The sequence below is a fragment of the Tyto alba genome, unplaced genomic scaffold, assembly GCF_018691265.1.
Source record: "Tyto alba isolate M040663 unplaced genomic scaffold, T.alba_DEE_v4.0 Super-Scaffold_29, whole genome shotgun sequence".
NCBI lineage: Eukaryota > Metazoa > Chordata > Aves > Strigiformes > Tytonidae > Tyto > Tyto alba.
This window is the reverse complement of record NW_024881303.1, coordinates 3455574-3474304: the sequence shown is the minus strand read 5'-3', so window position 1 is coordinate 3474304 and position 18731 is coordinate 3455574. Positions and strand designations below refer to the sequence as shown.

The 18731-nt window shown below is 54.4% G+C and overlaps 1 protein-coding gene across 12 annotated transcripts in view; it reads left to right on the top strand.

Moving 5' to 3' along the window:
- Nucleotides 1-18731, top strand: part of LOC104366503 (E3 ubiquitin-protein ligase TRIM9) — a 68644-nt gene that overhangs the window by 31404 nt on the left and 18509 nt on the right. For all 12 annotated transcript variants that reach the window (XM_042799055.1, XM_042799051.1, XM_042799054.1 and 9 more), the window contains exons 2-5: nucleotides 6005-6100; nucleotides 6619-6741; nucleotides 16045-16155; nucleotides 16732-16885. In XM_042799055.1, coding sequence (XP_042654989.1) covers nucleotides 6005-6100; nucleotides 6619-6741; nucleotides 16045-16155; nucleotides 16732-16885 — 484 coding nt within the window. The remainder of the gene's footprint in view (nucleotides 1-6004; nucleotides 6101-6618; nucleotides 6742-16044; nucleotides 16156-16731; nucleotides 16886-18731) is intronic.

Sequence of the window (18731 nt, the reverse complement as noted above, 5' to 3'; positions counted from 1 at the left end):
GCTCCAGAGCCTTCACCAGCTTCACTGCCCTTCTCTGGACACGCTCCAGCACCTCAATGTCTGTCTTGTAGTGTGGGGCCCAAAACTGAACCCAGTATTCGAGGTCTGGCCCTACCAGTGCTGAGTACAGGGGGACAGTCACTGTCCTGGTCCTGCTGGCCATGCAGCAGCTCCAGGCAGAGCTCCTGGTTTCTCTTCTTAGTGTTGAATCCAAAAGTCAGGCTCTCGTGACTGGAGCCGAAAGCCAATTAGCAGCAGTTTAGCTTCATCAGCTTCCTGACTGAATGCAGGTTTTAATTAAACATCCCATTTTAATTAGTCAGGCATCACATACAGTAATCTTGCCTCAAGATTCAAAGGCTCTAAGTCCTACGCTTTACTTAAAAGCAAGAAGTACATGACTTCAACTCCAGTGCCTGTGACAACTTCTCATCCTTTCGAGGGTACAAGCAGAAGAGCTGGGAACAGCATCTTTTCTTGCCTTGGCTTATTCCTCCTCTCTTTTACCTCCGTATGGACGCTCCAGCAGAGGGGAACTGGCTGCGAGATGACTTGGTTGGAAGGAGAGAAGAAGCACTGTCTGGTTGCAACACTTGGGATGTCAGAGCAGGTACTGGACTCTCAGCGTAATGCTGACAGCTCTTTTGGGGTGAGTTGTCTGTCCTGGGGTGACAGGGAGCACCTAGCCCATCTGCAGCTGGTAAAGAGGTGCAGTCATCTGAAATCTTGGGTGCAAATGGCCTTTGAAGTAGGCGTAGTCTGCAGCAGCCCAGAGGAGGTGGCTTTCACGGGGCATGCACTTAAGCAGTGAACTCCTTGCTACAGGACCTTGTGGATGATAAAAGTTTATGTTGGTCCGCGAGGAGACAGAACAGTTCTGTGAAAGAGAAATCTGAAGCAGGTTACACAGGCTGCATGAAAGCCCTGCCAGCCTCATGAGGTTCCTGAGCTGTGACCTGTTGGAGGCTGGAAGAGCAGCGCTGCACAGAAGATGCTGCTCTGGGCTGTACCTTTGGCCTGACCTTGAACAGAAATGCCCTTTCTTGATCCCTTCTGAATTTGTAACCTTTCACCATTGCGCACAAACGTGTTTGCCTGCATGTGGGTGCAGCCCTTGCGGGCTGGGGGTGGGCAGTGAAGTGGGGCTGCCAGCTGGCCCCAGGGCACCTGGGCTAGCAATCGGTTTTTGCCTTGCGGAGGAGCCCTCCTCTCCATTGAGCAGAGGAGGGAGGAAACTGGTGTCTCTCCTGAATACTCCAGATATCTTGGCTAGTAGCAGAGCCCGAGAGCAAGTTGGGGTTTGAAACAAGAGCAACTGTTCTTCCTCTTGTTGGTGGCCAACGCTGGCTAACTTCAGGCTTTTCTCAGCGTGCCAGATGGAGCTGTCACAGACCCGGCTCTGCAGATCCGGCATCCAACACCGAGCAGGACCTGGCGCCTCCTAAAATAACAGACCTAGCTCCCTTCTCACCTCAGCGTAAACCTGGAGGAGCTCCATTTCTGGCAACTGGGCTATACGGGAGGAGAGCCAGACCAGCTCCCTCTGAGAGACGATGCGGAGTTTTAAATGGGGCTTTTCTCCCGTTTCTTGGAGCCTGCTCAGCCCTGCTGAGCCACCAGCCTTCTGCACCAACTGCGCTCATCCGTGCTCCGGGACAAGGGAGAATCAGAGTGACAGAAATCCCTTTGTCAGCTGTGCCTGGGAAGGAGGGTTACAGAGCCATTAGCGAGCACAAAGAGCGGACAGATTCTCTCCTAAGTGCTCTGGGGACAGAGATTTAAACGCTTAGCTCCCATTAATGCTTATGTGAATTACAGAAGTCTCTTCTTATTGCCTTGAAACAAGAGCATTGAAAAAAGAGGCCAGCTTTCTGCAAAGAACAAATTCCCTTGATTTTAAGATGGGGCTAAATGGGCTTTTTCTTCATTTCACACTCATTAAGTCCCCTGCCTGTGCTAGCTCGGGGTGTGACTCCGCTCCAGACCAGAGCATGCAGGGCTGGCCCATTGCATGCAGGAGGGCACTGGGTCTCCATCCACCATCCCCTGCTCTGCGGGGGGACAGTGGTCCCCAGAATGGGGTCCCCAGCCCCCAGAAGCCTCACAGATTTTGTTTCCACATGGAGATGCAAAGTGCAACGTTCCAGCAGGGAGGGGAAATCCCTCCAGCATGCGTCAGAAATATTAACAGCATGGTGGTCCCTGCAGTCTGGTGCAGCACACGCAGGAGACAAGGCTCGAGGTCCTTCTGACCCCCTGCTCCCGCGCGGAGGACACCTCCTGAGCCTCCCTCTCCCACTCCCTCCATGTAGATCACACATTGGTGGGCAACCTGTGACTCTGCCTTCGGTGTCTGGTGATTAAACCCTTCTCCAGAGCAACAGACTGCATTAAAGCTTGGGTTTGTTCCAAGGGTCATGGAAGGTACCTGTAGAATTTACAGACCCAATCAGTCATTTAATTTCTCACCGCAGCCTCTGACCTATTAACGTAATAACAGAAGCCAGAAGGACTTTGTTTTTCTGTGGCGTACGGTTATGAATCACATTGTCGCTGTGCTGGCAGCGCTGCCCTTCTTGAATACATGCAGGCGTGCCCACGAGTCCCTACGCACGTTCCCATGCGCGCTCCGTTGTCGTATAGCATTAATTAACCTTGTTTCACGGGCTAACCGTGGTGGCTTGCAGCTCTGTGTCCCCAGCGGGGTGACTCTTGCCGTAAGCAGCAGGGACGCAGCAGGGCGGAGGTTTCTTTCAAAGGGGACATGTCCAGGGATGTGTCTTTGCGCCAGGAGAGTCTCGGCACGATGGGGAGCCGTTGTGGAGATCGGCACGAAGCTCATGCCGATGAAAAACCAAACCTTAGAGCTCCCGGGGCCAGTGAGGAGCCTGTGGCCACCCATACATGGGAACCGGCATCACCAGCTGTCCTGGGTTGAGTGAGTGGTGGGGTTTTTTGTTTGGTGGCCGGGGAGGGGGGCTGCAGGGGCAGCCCCCTGTGAGAAGCTTCTCGAAGCTCCCCCAGCTCCAAGTCAGCTCCACCTCTGTTTGGAAACTGAGCCAGTCAGCTGTGCCTCTGCGATAACGTATTTAAGAAGGGACGTGGTGACAGGCAGAGGGACTTGTGAGGAGGAGTTGCGGCAGCTGCGTGAACACCGAGGTCAGTGGAGGAACAGAGGAAGAAAGGAGGGGGGAGATGTGCTGGAGCAGAGACTCCCCTGTATCCTGTGGTGAGACGGCAGGGTGGCCCCCCCCGCCACCCATGAAGATCTACAGTGGAGCAGACACTGATTTATGGCCTGTGTTTGTTTTCACCTGGATGAGCAAGGTGCTGTGCCCGAAGAAGGCCGGGGTCTTGTGGGGAAAAAGTAGCCCCCGCTGCTGCAACTCAGTGCTGGGAGGATTGCAGCATGCGGGGGTGTCCCACGCCGGAGAAGCTGGGGAAGGGCTGCAGCCGTGGGAGAGAGAGACCCCTGTGGAGGACTGTCTGCTGGGAGAGGGGGACCACCACGATGGAGCAGGGGGGACAAGTTCCAGAAGCTTCCCCCACCAAAGATGGAAGAAGCGGCAGCACTGACTGCACACACCCCCCCCCCCCACCCCCCCCCCCCATTCCCTGCCCCTGCAACACTGGGGGAGGAAATAGAGATATTGGGAGCAGAGCTGAGCCTGGGAAGAAGGGAGGGGTGGGGGGAAGGTGTTCTCAAGATGTGACAATGCTTCTCACTATCTTACTCTGTTATGTGTTGTTAGTGTCTGTAATAAATGTATGGTTTTTGTTCTTCCCCTAACGAGTCTGCCTTTTGCTCGTGACCATCTGTGGTGGTTGGCTGTTAACCCGGCTCAAACCACTACACCAGCTTTGCACAGGCGATGCTAACTCTTACTGCACATTGCTGTGAGCTGGGCAGGCTGGTGGTGGTCTCCATGCTGGGGATGAGGGACGGGGCAGGGTGTCCACTGTGCACCTCACTAACCTCACAATTATAGAATAAATCCTGACCAGTTCATGCCCCTCACCTGCGGTCACTGGTGGCATCGAGACCATCTCAAGCAGAGGGAAGGTCTGAGCAGCGGAGGGGGATGCAGTGTAAGACCATGGGGAGGGATGCTCTGAAGGCCATGGACCGTCTTTTTCATTTTGTGGACAGGCTCAAAGCTTGCTGCACCGTGGAAACCGTGCTGTGAGTCTGGGGGTGTCTGGGGTGAAGGAGCTGCACATGGACAGTGCACGCTGGCACCGCAGAGCTCTTCTTAATTTTGAAGAGCACATTTAAAATGCTTTCCCATTAGGAAAGCCTTGAAGAGTTATGTTGATATAAAGATCCCCTTTCTGAAATGTATGTTGATAGAAAAAAAAAAAAAAACCTTCCCAAGACTTTATTAAGGGAAGAAAACCCACCATGCTGCACTTTTAATGAGGAGGTTGTAAGCGTAACAAACTCCTGCTGATTTTCTTTGTTAATTGCTTGTGTTACCGAAGACCAGGGCCCTGCAGCGCTCGGGTCTCAGCAAACCACCTTGCCGGGCTGAAGACGTCTTCCTAAGTCTGGGAGGGCTGGAGCCGCGCGTGGGCTGCGGAGGGCGAGCGTGGGGCAGGGCGATGGAGGCTTTTGCAGGGGCGCAGCGGGGAGGACGAGGCAAGGCGGGGCTGTCCCTGCGGTGCGGGGGGCTGCCGTCGCCGTGGGGAGCAGCCCGGGCTGCGGCCTCGGCTCTCCTCCAGCCTTTGCTCGGGGAGGGGAGGGGAGGGAGGAGAGATGGGGAGGCCCTGCCGAGCTGACTTAGCAATCCCATTTTTATGAGAGATGCATTCGCTGATTAGCTCCACATCCTAATGACTCGGGCACGATAAATTACAAAGGAAATGCAGAAATCACTAGGGTTATATTAACATCTCCCGGGGAAGCAGCAGTAAGGTCATTTTCTGGGCCATTAAGTGGTCGCTATTCGTTTGCTACCTCGCCTTTTCAATAGCAATTCTTTTTTTCTCGATTTCAGCCCAGCGCCATCTCAGCAGGCGCTGCGCTCGGGTGACCTGGCATCCTTTCTGCACCATCACCCCCCCTGCTCCCCTCTCCCATTTCACCTCCTCCATCTTCCCGCACCAGCACCCGGGGGAGCACGGCACAACGGGGCAGGTGCCAGCCCAGTGCCAATGTCCTGATCACAGGAGAGATGGTCGCATTGGGTTTTTGACGATTTGGGGACATCAGCCATCTTCTGGGCTCTGCAAAGAAAGATCACACCTCAAAACCTGCGTGCTGTTTGCAGGCAATTTGCAGCCCACGAAAGAGGCAAAATCTCTCCGAGAGGTAAATTGTCACAGGTGGTTTGCCCAGCTCTTGAGATAATAATTTACTGAAATCGTGGCAAAAGGGGACGATTCCTGAGTTAATGTTTGGAAAGTGCCATGAAAATGAAAAAGCACAACACACGATCATAATTATTGTCATGTTATGCCACTCAGTTCAGGCTGTGGGCGTGCGTTCCCACCCCCAGCACGAGAGGAGGAAGGGGCAGTCAGTATTTTGCATGGCAGTGGAGGACCTTGCTTTACCTTAGCTTTCAGGAGGGATTGGGAAATTTTCAGTCTGATTCGGGTGACCTGACCTGTGCCCTTTGCTGATCATCCTCGGCAGTCACGGGTCAGATGGGTTTTTTAGTGTCTGTCTCCCTGGAGAGCACAGATCCAGGGGAAGTAGCAACTGGCTCACTTGGAGACCCAGGATGGATATGGATTGTCCCGGATAACCCAGGGCAGCCTGTGAAAGAGATGGACACTGAATATCTCTTTCCCAAACCCAGGGCATTCGTGATGATGGTTAACCCTCCTTTTCCTCTCCTTAGTCAGGGCAGCAGGGGCAGAAGGGTTGGCTTGCTGAAGGCTGCACACCCCAGGAAGGGCTGCAGTCCAACCCCAGCCCAAATCACACACACATTAGCTCCTCCAGCATAAGGATGAGTCCAGGACATGGACATGACTTCGCTCTTTCTTCCCCCTGCAGAGCCAGCTTTCCCAGGCCCTGAACGGCTTGTCAGACAGAGCCAAGGAAGCAAAAGAGTTCCTGGTCCAACTCCGCAATATGGTGCAGCAGATCCAGGTACTGTGTCCCCTGGCTGAGGAGCAGCCCCTTCCCACCAGGATGAGCTGCTCTCTGTGACCCTCTGTCCCGTCTCCCCAGCTTGGTTTGGTGGGTGTTTTCCCAAAGGGGCCCACACCTGACTTTTCATATTACTCCCCTGCAGCCCTCCCAAAAACTTCTCCTCTCAAAGCTGCCTGTGTCAGGGAGGGAGCAGCAGAGACCCCAGCCCTTCCCATCTCTGCCATAAGTAGATCCAAGGATATGAGGATATGGCAGGACAGACCAAACGTGTTCCTTACCTGCTACCACCACATTTACCATGGGCCAAGGGCATAAGCATCCCCCAGGCTAATGCCATGGATCCGTGAGTTGCAGTGGTGCAGCTGCACATATAAAAATGGCCTATGTGGTATCATAGAAAAAAAAAAAACAACAACAACAAAAACAAACAAACAAACCAACCAAAAAAAAAAAAAATGTTTCCCAACTGAAATGGAGGCATGCCCAGGGCTATGATGCTCTGCTCTGATCCACAGGAGAACAGTGTGGAGTTCGAGGCCTGCCTGGTGGCCCAGTGTGACGCCCTCATCGATGCCCTCAACAGAAGAAAAGCCCAATTGCTGTCCCGGGTCAACAAGGAGCACGAACACAAGCTGAAGGTGAGCCCTTACCCACCAGCTCGGGTGGCCAGAGAGCTCTCTGCAGGGTTGACACCGGACCGGGATGAGGATTGTGATGCTGTTTGTTGGGGTGAAGTGCTGCAGGAGGAGCAAGGAGGTCGCTGGAAAGCCGCTCTTGCTTCTCACGTTAGCTGAATTCTGGTTTGCTGCAGATGCCCAGCCTGCTCCCAGCGTGACAGGCCCTGAGCAAATGCTGCTTCCTCCAGGTGGTGGTTCCCACTGAATTATTCCATTACTGGTCTGATTACTAGTCATTAAATCAGCAGAGCCACGTGTCCAGCATCCACAGGCTGAAAAATGACCTTGTTCATGTCCCGTGTTTCTTCCGAGCCACTAGCGTGATCCTGCAGGATCCTGTAACTTCTGCTGGCTTCAGCTGAAGTTCTGGGGCACTTGGTGTCATGAGATGCCACTTTTGTCATCAGGCAGCAGCAGGAATTGCTCTATTTTCTGTGCTTGGTGAGCACCTCGTGGCCGCAGAGTGGTGGTTGCACCGAGGGATGAATTGCTGGCACTGGGGGAGCTGAGGTGCAGGTCTCAATGTGAGTGTTGAGGTCAGCTGGGAAAACAGGCTCCTGGCTTGTGTTGTTCCTGCAGTCACTATGCTGAATCTTTTCAGCTGGTTTGGGGCTGAGAAGGGAAGCAAAGGACCAAATCTTTGGGAGAGGTGGAGTGGGTGTAGCAGTGCCCAGTATCTGTTGGACAAGGTAGTTGCACACTGGCCATCACCGATATGGGCCACGCCAACATCACTTTCTGCTTCCAGGGTCCCTCTTCCGAGGGCATTTCAGTATTCTGGCTAAAAACATCTGCATCTCATCTCTGGCTCCATTTGCATCGCCCCTGGCCTTGCCTTGAGCCACCCAGGAGGCTCCCAGAGGGATTCCTGGACCTGCCTGAAATGAGGAAGGAGGCCACCAGTCTGGTCTGCCTGCAGATGATGGGCGCCTCAACACGCGGGCTCGTGTTTCCATCGGGAGACTGACAATAGCAGCTTTGTGGGACCGAGCCCAGCATCAGTGCTCAGTGCCCGACAGTAAAGCCCAACCCCAAACAGGACCCCCGCTGCCTGGTGGGCTCTCTTCAGGGCATGGTTAATTAAACTCTCACAAAGCCAGGCAGCACAAAGCAATTTCCTTGCTCAGCACAACCCCGAGGAGGCCTTTCACTTTTTGGCCGGGGGGAAAGAATCTGCAACCCACTGCTTGCTCTCACCATATCACCTGTCCCCACAACACGTGCAGATGTATATCCCACCCCCATCCACCCTTGTTATCAGCCAGGCTTTGTCATTAGGTACGCCTGGACCTTAAAGGAAGAAACAGCTCCCGGGTTTCAGCCTGGACTCTGTCAAAATCAGCCCTCCAGCTTCCTCCCTGCAGGGCTGAGCTCTTGCAGCTCCCCGCGCGCCGTGGGAAGGGAGCTGCACGGGCAGAAAGGGCTCTGTGGCACTGTGTGCTCCGGCAGATGTGGCCCACGAGCCTGCATCCAGTTATCATCACAGCATCTACTGTTGAAAATCCAGAAGTTGCCCCACTCTGCTCTGCGGCCTGTGCAGTGTTGGTCAGATTTTTAGCCTGAAATTCTTTGATCTCCCTCTTCATTCTTGCGGGGGTGGAAGGGATAAGTAATAAATGCAGCAGTGCTGTCTTAGCTTGTATGGGGAGAGTCATGCAGCCCTGGCCCACCTGAGTGCCAGCTAGAGTTTTGCACACTGAGATTTGCTTCCCAGGGTTTCAGCATCGTCAGGCTGGGACACACAGCCTTGGCACGCAGCCCGGGTGAGCACACATCCTTCCCCTCTGGCTTGGGGATGGAGACAGGGAGGGTCTTGCCTTCTTTCACAAGCTGCGGCCGGCACAGGGAGTGCAGGAGAGTCTCAGTCCTGTTGGGTACCTCCCTGCACACACAGGGTCCCCTGGCCACACCGGGCCACTGAGGCGAACGTTCGCCACCACCCCTGCAGTCCCCTTCACCAGCACTGCTGATGTCCCCAAGTGCTCTGTCACCCAGGGGAAGGGGCTGCCCGGGTCATCTTTTTGTGGGATAGTTTCCCCTTTGCCCCCTCCAAGGAACTCTCCCGGACCAAGGCAGCACCTGCAGCTCCAGCTGGGCACAGGGTGGGCTGGGCTGGCCTCGCTTAAAGGGTCGGGGGAACACCACGAGACATGAAAGGGGACCAGCATTGTGCCTGGAGCAGCTGCCTCCTGATGGGACATCCCCCCGACTGCCCGAGGCTGGGGGAAATAACAAAGCCCCCAGCTCTTGCTTCAAGGTGCTGGAGCACTGGAAGTGTTGCAGAGGGAGCAGGAATCCTTCCAGGGTGTTGGGAAGGATGGTGTGCAGGGTGCGAGACTGTGCAGTGAAGGGGCCGTGTCCCCACCTCCGCCTGCCCCGTCTGCAGCAGCATAGAATCACAGAATCACAGAAGGGTTTGGGTTGAAAGGGGACTTAAAGATCATCCAGTCCCACCCTCTATGCCCTGGGCAGGGCCCCCTTCCCCCAGCCCAGGGGGGTCCCAGCCCTGTCCAACCTGGCCTTGAACCCTTCCAGGGAGGGGGCAGCCACAGCTGCTCTGGGCACCCTGGGCCAGCGCCTCACCCCCCGTACAGGGAACAATTTCTGCCTTAGATCTCACCTAAATCTGCCCTCTGGCAGTTTAAAACCATCACCCCTTGTCCTATCCCCACTCCCTGACCCAGAGTCCCTCCCCATCTTTCCTGTCCCCCCTTTAAGCCCTGGGAGGCCGCTCGAAGGTCTCCCCGGAGCCTTCTCTTCTCCAGGCTGAACCCCCCAACTCTCTCAGCCCGGCCTCCCAGGGGAGCTGCTCCAGCCCCCCCAGCATCTTCGTGGCCTCCTCTGGCCCCTCTCGAGCAGCTCCGTGTCCTTCTGCTGTTGGGGGACCCCGAGCTGGCCCCAGCACTGCAGGGGGGTCTCCCCAGAGCGGAGCAGAGGGGGAGAATCCCCTCCCTGGCCCTGCTGCCCCCCCTGCTCTGGCTGCAGCCCCGAGTACGGTGCTGTATGCTCCATGCTGCATGCTCAGCACCATCTCTTCATACACAAGCCATGGCACACACTTTGTGTGTCCTGCTGTGGGGCCATGAGGTTTGTCCTGGTTGATGTTCACATTAGGACAGGACAATGTTGGCTGCTGACTTGCAGTGATAGCTTCACCCCATCCCACAGGAGACCAGTCCAGTGTATCCTAGCCTGGCCTGCCTGTCCATTTGCCACTGCCTGTTCCCCAGGGCATCTCAGCTGAGGAGGAGATGAGCAGATAGATTGCCCAGTGAGACTTATCTGTGCCACCCAGGAGCCCTTTCAGATCCAAACTAGTTTCTGCAGCAGCTGGCCTGCCGATCTCTCCATGGGCTGCTGCTCCTGCCTGCCGGGACGGTGGCCAGCACGGCACGGAATGGCACTGTGTGCACGAGGAGGAGAGGCACAGAGGGACAGAGCCTGCCGGCCGGCACGGTGCCACCGGGCGCCTTTCACCAGAGAGCCCAAGTTCCCATTCCTAGAGTTTGGCTCAACTCGGCTTTACAACTGACCTACTTTGGCTTGACACATATTTCATGGAGGCAGGCACAAATCCAGGTTTGCCTGTGGGCCAACACTAATTACTCAAGAGCAAGGAGAGGTTTGGGAGGAAATTAAGTTGGAGGGCACATTTCCCTGCCTTTCCCCAACCTCCCCTTACACTTGGATTCAGATTAAGAACATGGGCTTTAAAAAATAACATCTGGAGGAGCAGTGGGGCCAGGTGCCCACTACACCTCTGGGACAGACCTCCACGTCTCATTTGTAGGCCTTGTTTTTCAAAGGACCAGTGTGGTCTTCCCCAAAAGATGCACTATGACATGGGCCAGTTTGAGCAGGGGAGACAGAGGCTTCCCTGCAGTGTTGTCCCAGGAGGAAATCTCTCTTCAGTCCACAGCACACATGGACTGAGCTCTGTGTGCACCTCCTTTAAGCTCTTGGCAGCGTGGTGGACCATTCTGGCTTTCTTCTGGTTTTCAGGTCATAGGATGGCTTTTCTCTGTGATTTCACTAAGGTGCTTTGGCTGCAAAGCCCTTGCAGGCAAACAGCAACTCTCACATTCTCCAGGGGAGCTAATTATATAGGAAACACTCACCAAGGGCTCTTGTCCATAGTGCTGGATCTCCAGAGACAACATGCTGGTCCATGACCCTTCTTTAGGGGTTACAGTCAGGATTTTCCAGGAAGCACAAGGGAACTTGGTGGCCCTCTTTGAATTAGGTCACTGGTGATCAGAACTAGTGTGAAAGGATGAGAAACAGGACAGAAGCACAGGTTTAGTTTCCTGTACTGTACCATTTCTGTATGGAAACACCAGAAAAGGCACACAGGTCAGAAAAGCTCATCATGAGGAGCACTATTTCCCCAAGGTGCAGATACCAGACCGCTGCTTTCTCTTACAAATCCCTTCACGCTCTGCACTATTTTCCTCCTGGCGTGGTGTCTGACCGCTTTGGGAAGGGCATCAGCACCGGGAGCTGGGCACTGAGGACACAGACATCTGCAGAGCTGTGATCAAGCTGTAGGGATGCCTCTGGTTTTCTGATGTCCCTCAAGCTTTCTGCTTGTTCCTTCCAAGAGCTGGATCAAATCTGTCCTCTGTAGCATCTGTCCATGTGCCACGTGGTTCTCTCCGTGCTGGAGGCTACGTCTCTGTATTGCACCTTCTCACGCTTGCTGGTGCCTTTGATCAGAACAGGCTGCTCGAGCCTCCGGGACGTGCCACCACCAGCATCGTGCAGGGTTGTTAACGCAGCAGCTCTGCTTTTCCCAGCTCCAGCCAGAGCCTCCTCTCCCAGTAGCAAGAAGCAAGTCACCATGGAAACATCCACCTGGAAATTCTCTGCTCACAGGATGTGTGATTGTGGGGTTCAGCATGATCAAACCGTCGGGATCTGTCCCGGGGAGTTTTCCATCTGGGATTTTTCCAATATCAGCAGCACATCAGCACTGCTCCCCGTAACACCAGCCTCCGTCCCCACAGCCGTGCTGGTGACTGTACCCCAGGCACGGTGTGCGTGGGGTGAAGGCGTGGGGTGAAGAGGCTCCGTGCCCTCCACCTGACATCCCCGGCAGGTCTCAGCCCAGGCGCTGAGGAGCCGAGGTTCAAGTGAGGTTAAGTGCCTTGAAAACCAGTTATCTAGCCAAGTACTGAAAAGAGGAAGAAGGTGAGGAACACATTTAAGTAGAGATGAGTGCAGATGTGCCTTCTAGGAGCTGTATTAAAATGTAAATTATAGTTAATGTCATCTTACAGGGAAGAAAAGCTCTTGAAATAAATTTCCTATTTTAAGGCAGTAGTGAACTGCTGTGAATGCACAGCAAAAGTCCTTTTTATAGACTGTAATTAGAAGCCAGGTTCTGGCTGTTGCCTCCTTTGGCACCTAAAGCGGGAAAAAGGCATTTGATAAAAACGACCACAAACAAAATGTATGGAGTTGCCCAAATCCCCTCACCAGCTGAGCCTTTAGCCCTTTCCCAGAAGGTGCCACCATTCAGTGAGGTGTGTTACCTGCATAGTTTCAGGAGAGGTTTGTAAACTGTCTACCTCCATGCAAAATTCTTGGCAGCCTGGTTGTCCTGGTGATTTGGTGAATACTGGAAAGCCTTTGAGGCCTCCTGAGGCCTCCCAACACAGGCTCTGATTACACGAGTCAAAAGCTTGAGGAACTTCCAGATTTCACTTTCGGCTCTCTTCATTGAAATATTCTTCATTACTGGGGTAACAGGGAGCTGAGGTACCCCAGGGAGTGGAAATCCCTGATGCATGAGGAGAACCACAGGATGCTTAAGGCCACATGGAAAACTGGCTTTACTGGCCCCACTGGCTTTAGACCACACCTTCGAAGGTGTGGGGGATGTTTATGTCTTATTTTTAAAACCTTTCATTTCCCTAATTAAAGCAATTCATGGAGTCTCGCTGTTCCTGCCCGTGTCCCATTTCTCTCATGTGGAGCACGGAAGCTGTAAAGGCACTAGATCCCAACCAAAAATCCCTCTTCTTGCCTTGGAAACTGTTGGTGGTGAAGGGAACGTGGATTTCCACTGTTGGCTTGCCTGCTGTGTAGATGCTGCAATTAAACTGCCGTTTCATGCTCTACTTCTCCAGATGAATAGGTGCTCGGTCCCCGAAGGGAATCACAGAGTTACGGAAGGGCAGGGTCGCTGGGGCTAAAGGTGTGGGCTGGGACAGAGCCTCAGCCGCTGCTTTGGGTGCAGTTTCTTACATTTAAATGGAATTTCTGGTATCTCAGTTTGCACTCACATGCATAGAGATTTCCATAGCCTCAGTGGCAGCCTGCAGCAAGCACTTCCACTCCGGACCAGACCTTTATTAGCAGGGATAATCTTCCGGGAAGCTCGGTAATTACTCAGTCTGGAGCTGCCTGGTGCTGGCCTCACCTCACCCTGCTGCTGGGGAGCGGGCAGGGTAGAGGGGCAAAGCCGGGGCTGGCGTCTCCGTGCTCCAGCTCCCTCACCTGGAAGCCCCTCAGGTCTCACGCTGACACGGGGACAGTGGTGGCAGGTCCCTGTGCCTCGCCGGTAATCCCGTCTCACGGCCAGGCAGGTGCTGGATGTACCAGCCGCACGTCCAGGGCTGTCCTGGGACACCGTGCCTGTCTGCACCAAGCAAATGCTGTTTCTTGAAGCCATGTGGCTGGTGGTAGCAGATAATTTTGCTGGTAATACTTCAAAAGCATCGATTTGGGCAGGGAGAGGCTCGCAAATTCATTATCCTAGGCAAACCAGAGATTTAAGCTGCAAAGAAGATAAGAAGATTGTTTTACCAATCCCATCGTTGCTGGCTTCCTGGTGGCGTGTGCACTTCCCCAGAGAGGGGTCTCACATGGAAGAAGGAGGCAGGTTTTCTGGGTGTTCAGGGTGGGAGCCCCACTTGCCCATCTGCAGCCTAGCAGGCAGGGAATGCAAAACCTTGCTCTGGCTCGGTTGGTGCAGTCAGGATATGCTCCAACAGCAAGGTTGGAGCCCGCAGGCTGAGCTCATCTCACACGCAGTGTTACACCACGATCTGCAGCTGAGAGACCCGACATCCACACAGGGGAACAACCCTTGCAAGAGCAAAACAACCCCCCAGCATCCTCCCTCTGCTCAGAAGCGATCAAATGCATGCAAGGGGCTGCTTTGTGTTGCATGGGAGGGGCTGCAGGTTGCTGCAAGGCTTTGCACCCCCCACTGCACCTTCTGGATCCCACCCCGAAGGACTGACCATCCCCACGGAGAAAGGATGTCCAAGGGGCTTGCCCACGCTTTCAGGAAAGGTCAGTGTAGGAGTCCAGACCTCCAGGACTAGCTGTTGCCTCTGCTCCATCCCAGCAGAGCTATTCCTGTGCACTCAAAGTGTTCGGAACTGGCATTGAATGAACTCTTCCCTCTGATGACAGCGTTTGAGGCCAAAGCCTGCGTGTGCCGGTGGTGCTGCTCGCTTGCCCTGTCTCAGAGTGATCCAGCATCTCTGCAAGCCTCCGTACACACGTCTTGGTCCAGAGGAGCAGCACGGGAGCTCCCCCTGCTGCCTTGTCCACCCTGCAGACGGGGTGTGCTGCCTGCAGCCCCCTCCCCAGCACCCGGGCTTGCTCCGACCTCCCTCTGCCACAGGCTGGAGACATCAGGCTGGGATTGCTAAGAGCAGCAAAGAGTGGCTGCTCCCTAAAAATCAGGAGCCAGCGAGGAGGCTGCTTCGCGGCATTCCGTAGAAGCAGATGTGTTGTCCCCAGTTGCAAGACTAATAATTCTTTTCTTCCTGTTAGGTGATTAAGCAGAGGTGATTAAATTATAATTAAACAACACATGATGTGATTGATTGCCCTGCAGGAGTCATTGCCCTCCTTGGAGCCCAGGTTCCTTCACCGCAGGAGGCTTTGTTTCACCTCCCGGTCCCTCGGACTGTGGGGATGCTCACGGGAGGAGCTGCCTCTCAGCCCAGGGTGGTCATTCCAGCGCTGCCGTGCCCGCGGAGCAGTGGGCTCGCAGGCGCTGGGATTCACCGACTGCAGTGCTGAGGGCACAACTGTGCTTTCAGAAACGTTAATGGCTGCTTATTGCAGCTTTTTCCATCGCAGTGCAGCTGCAGATGCTGATGCGAAGCTCATCTTTACTGTCTGTAACATCCTGAATAGCTGAGTAGCTTTGTTCAGTCCTAATGGAGAAGTTTACACAACTTTAAAGCTCTTCCAGAAAAAAAAAAAAAAAAAAAAAAGATATATATATCTGCCATGAGCACATTCCTCTAAAGCATAAAATCTGTCTTCCTGAGCTGCTCTGACAATCTCCCATGAAAGAAATCCTGCTGACACCGGGGCCAGACCTGCACTGTCTCCTTCTACAGGGATTCAGCGTGAGGAACCAGCCAGTTTTCAAACACACCTTCACGGAATCGGAGCCTGAACCCCGTCCTCCCCGCTGTGTTTCAGGGAAGGTCAGCAGAGCCTGCAGGCACCAGCCAAACCGCACGCTCGCATGTACTCTGCTGCTGGGATGCTGAAACATCCCCTGGGGGAGTCATCCGTGGGTGCAAGAAGACGGCGTGCAGAGCTTGGCATGCTGTAGGGAGCCCTGTCACAAGGCGAGCAGGATTTATCTCTTCTCACTGGCACATCTCTCCCTGTGAGCTCATCCCCAGACTCCCACTGCAGCCGGTGGAGAAAATGAGGCAATTCTGCAGCGTGGTCCAACTCAGCTGATGGGCAGATGAGCATCTCGAACAGATCGTTAGTCAGAGCTGAAGCTGGGGGAGTTAGTTCATTCCTTCCTCTTGGAAATACCAAAATATCAGGCTGGCTTCTCACCCCAGGGCATTTGGTTGCAGCTGTCCCGGAGCCAACCCTGCAGCCCAGCTCCTGGCCGAGGATGGATGGGGCTGCAGCAGCAGCTGTGCATCTGTGGAGGTAGACATTTCCTTTGCGTGGAGTTCATAAACTGCCATTTGGAAGCTGTCTTAATTAGAGACAGAGCATGGAACTGCCCTGCTGCTTTGAATAATTACCTGGGTTAATAATTCTGAGCTAAACAAGGCTGCTTGTCGTTCGCCAGGTTTTCAAAGATCTGGAATTTGATGTATGAGTCTTGGCCAGTTTTGCCTTTCTCTCTTCCCTTGAGTCTTTGTCTCCCTTTGCAGTGCCCTGCCGCTGTCCTCGTGCCCACGCAGCACCAAACCCCATTTGCTCCCCATCTCCCAAACCCCCGCAGCTCCAAGCCACGCTGCTCTCCTTGTCCCGTTGCAGGTTGTGCGAGACCAGATTTCTCACTGCACAGTCAAGCTGCGCCAGACCACGGGCCTGATGGAGTACTGCCTGGAGGTCATCAAGGAGAACGACCCCAGCGGCTTCCTGCAGGTTGGTGTGGAGCTGCTCACATCTGGGCTGCGAGGGGAGCGGGAAAGGGGAAAGGGGCCCTGGGGTAACACGGCAGAGTTGGGGGAGTTACACCAAGGATGATGTCCCCAGCTTTTCCAGCCATTAAATCAAGGGCCAGCCTCTCATCACCTCCAGGTTTGCGGCAGGACAGGAGCAGAACCAGGTCAGGGACATTTCTCACTCTGACCAGAAGGATAGGAGGTTACAGCGGATGGTGGGGTATCTCTGGAGCAGTGGTCATAACGTGCTGTCTCATGGCTCTCCAGCGAGAGACGGACATACAGCACTTGAGAACTGCATCCCAGCTTTGGGCTGATCCCTTTGGCACTAGACCCTGCCTTTAAAACAGTCCCCAAAGCTCCTGGGGCCCCTCTGCCAATCTGAGCCTGCAGTGAAGGGCGATGCTAGGAACCACGGGTGATATCCCGGCCTTTGGAAGTCAGGGACAAAAGTGGCAGCCTGGGAGGCACAGGGAAGGGGGAGAGCAGGATAGGGACGAGACACTGCATGCAGCCCTGGTGCCCCTCAGTAGCTGAGGCTGCTCTTTGCCACCAGATCTCCGACGCTCTCATCAGGAGAGTGCACTTAACCGAGGACCAGTGGGGAAAGGGGACGCTCACACCCCGGATGACCACGGACTTCGACCTCAACCTTGACAACGCCCCTCTGCTGCAGTCCATCCATCAGCTCGACTTTGTGCAGATGAAAGGTAAGGATAATTCCAGTGCCTTTCAAAAGCCCGTCGCTGCTCACGCTGCGTGCTCCCATGCAACTCATCACAGGGAAGGGGCAGGAGAGGAGAGTTTCTCATCTCCCAGCAAGATTGGGCATCGCAGACCCAGAGTTATCCCCGTTCTTGTGCGTTTTCCACCTCTGGGCCAGCCATTTGCCTCCCTGTCTCAGATCCCTCAGCAGCCATATCAAGGTGCTGGGAGCTTGGTTTTGCCTGGCAGTGCATTAGAAAGCCCTTTGCAGGTTGGGACAAGGGTCTCAGGAGCAGCACAGGGCACTTGCCAAACCTCTGCTCACACACGCTCGCTTGCTGAGTGCTGGCATGGGCCAGCCAGCGAGCTGCCTGCTGCGGGCAGCCACGTTGTCCCTCCAAACACAAAGGCACAAAGAGCTACGTCACTTAGCTCGGAGTCTTTCCTCCCTCCCCTCTCCTCGCTGTTGTTTTAGACCTTCATTTCAATTTTAAGTTCCTCCTCATTCTCTGTTCCCTCTGCGCTCACTCGCCCGTACCATGGAGAGCCGCTGCGTTTGCATCGCTTTTGTGGGAAGCAGAGAACTGCTGTGAGCAACTGGCGAGTTGGCAAACCCTGGGAAGCTGACAGAAGATGCACGGAAGCTCGGGAGGACACTGAGCATCGACCTGTACCTTCAGCTGGTGCAACTGAGCTGCCTGGAGGAAAGGCCACCAGCTGTGGGTCTGTCACAACTCTTTATTGCCGTCACGGCTGGATTTCCGGACTCAGGAGCCGCTTGCCCACACCAGCATTTCTCAGTGGTCAGACACAGGAAGGCTGTTCACCACGCTCTTCCTCTGTAACGATAATGAGCATCTTCAAATAATGGCCCTGCTTTTACTTGCTGCAGTGAGAAGGGTGCACTGGGCATGGCTGCCGGGAGCGCTCGTAGTTGCTCGTAGTTAGCCAGGCCATTAACTTGAAGTGTCAGTAACATTTTTTTAACAGGGAGGGAGCTAAACCCAGGGAGGGCTGGATTACAGTTTTAATTACGCACCAGTTGTGGAGATGTTAGTGTGTTCCTGCCCTCCCTTCCTTCAGTTAAGCCCAGAGAGTTATTTTTAATTAATAAGAGCAAATCCGCTGCTAGTTTAGCTGCCTGCCCTCCTCTGTGGAGGCAGGGCAGAGCTGGCAGAGGCTGTCCTTTCGTCTCACTCTCGTGGTGGAAATAAGTTGTTGCATTTTGTAGACTTTGCAGAAGGTTGGGTTTGGATCCCAAACACGTGTTGCAGCACCGGGGGAGGCAGGGCAACACCAGAGGCCTCGATAAAGAGCAGAGATGAGCAATAGTACAGAGCATCCCACATCCATCACCAGCTCGTAGTGGGCAGGAGCAGCATCCCTTCTGCTGTATGAACTGTAACACAAGGGCTTTCTCTACTTGCTTTCCCTGAGCCCTCAGACTGGTGGTTCCTGCTGAGGATCCGACCCAGGAGGTGGAGGAGTCTCAGAGGGAGGTGGTGACCGGTGAACCTGTGCCAGCAAGTCCATCTTTTCTCTCCCAGGCATCCGTGGCTTCTCCACATCTTGTCTGGATTCTCCGTGTCTTTTTTTTTTTTTTTTTGTCAGACTTTGGGTAGTGAGGAAGAGGATGGAGGACGAGAACCTCTGCTGAGAAGGAGGTTTGGGAGGTCTGTCCCTGGCCAGGGGATGGGATATGCCAGTGGACATCACCTTTCCCTGTCGTGCTGTCACTCCTCCGTGCTTTTCAGAGCAGGGGTGGACTGTGTTACACACATGCAGGTGCCCAAACACAGCAGCAGCCTGAGCAGAAAAAGCCCTGACAGTCCTTTTTGTCCCCTGTGTAGC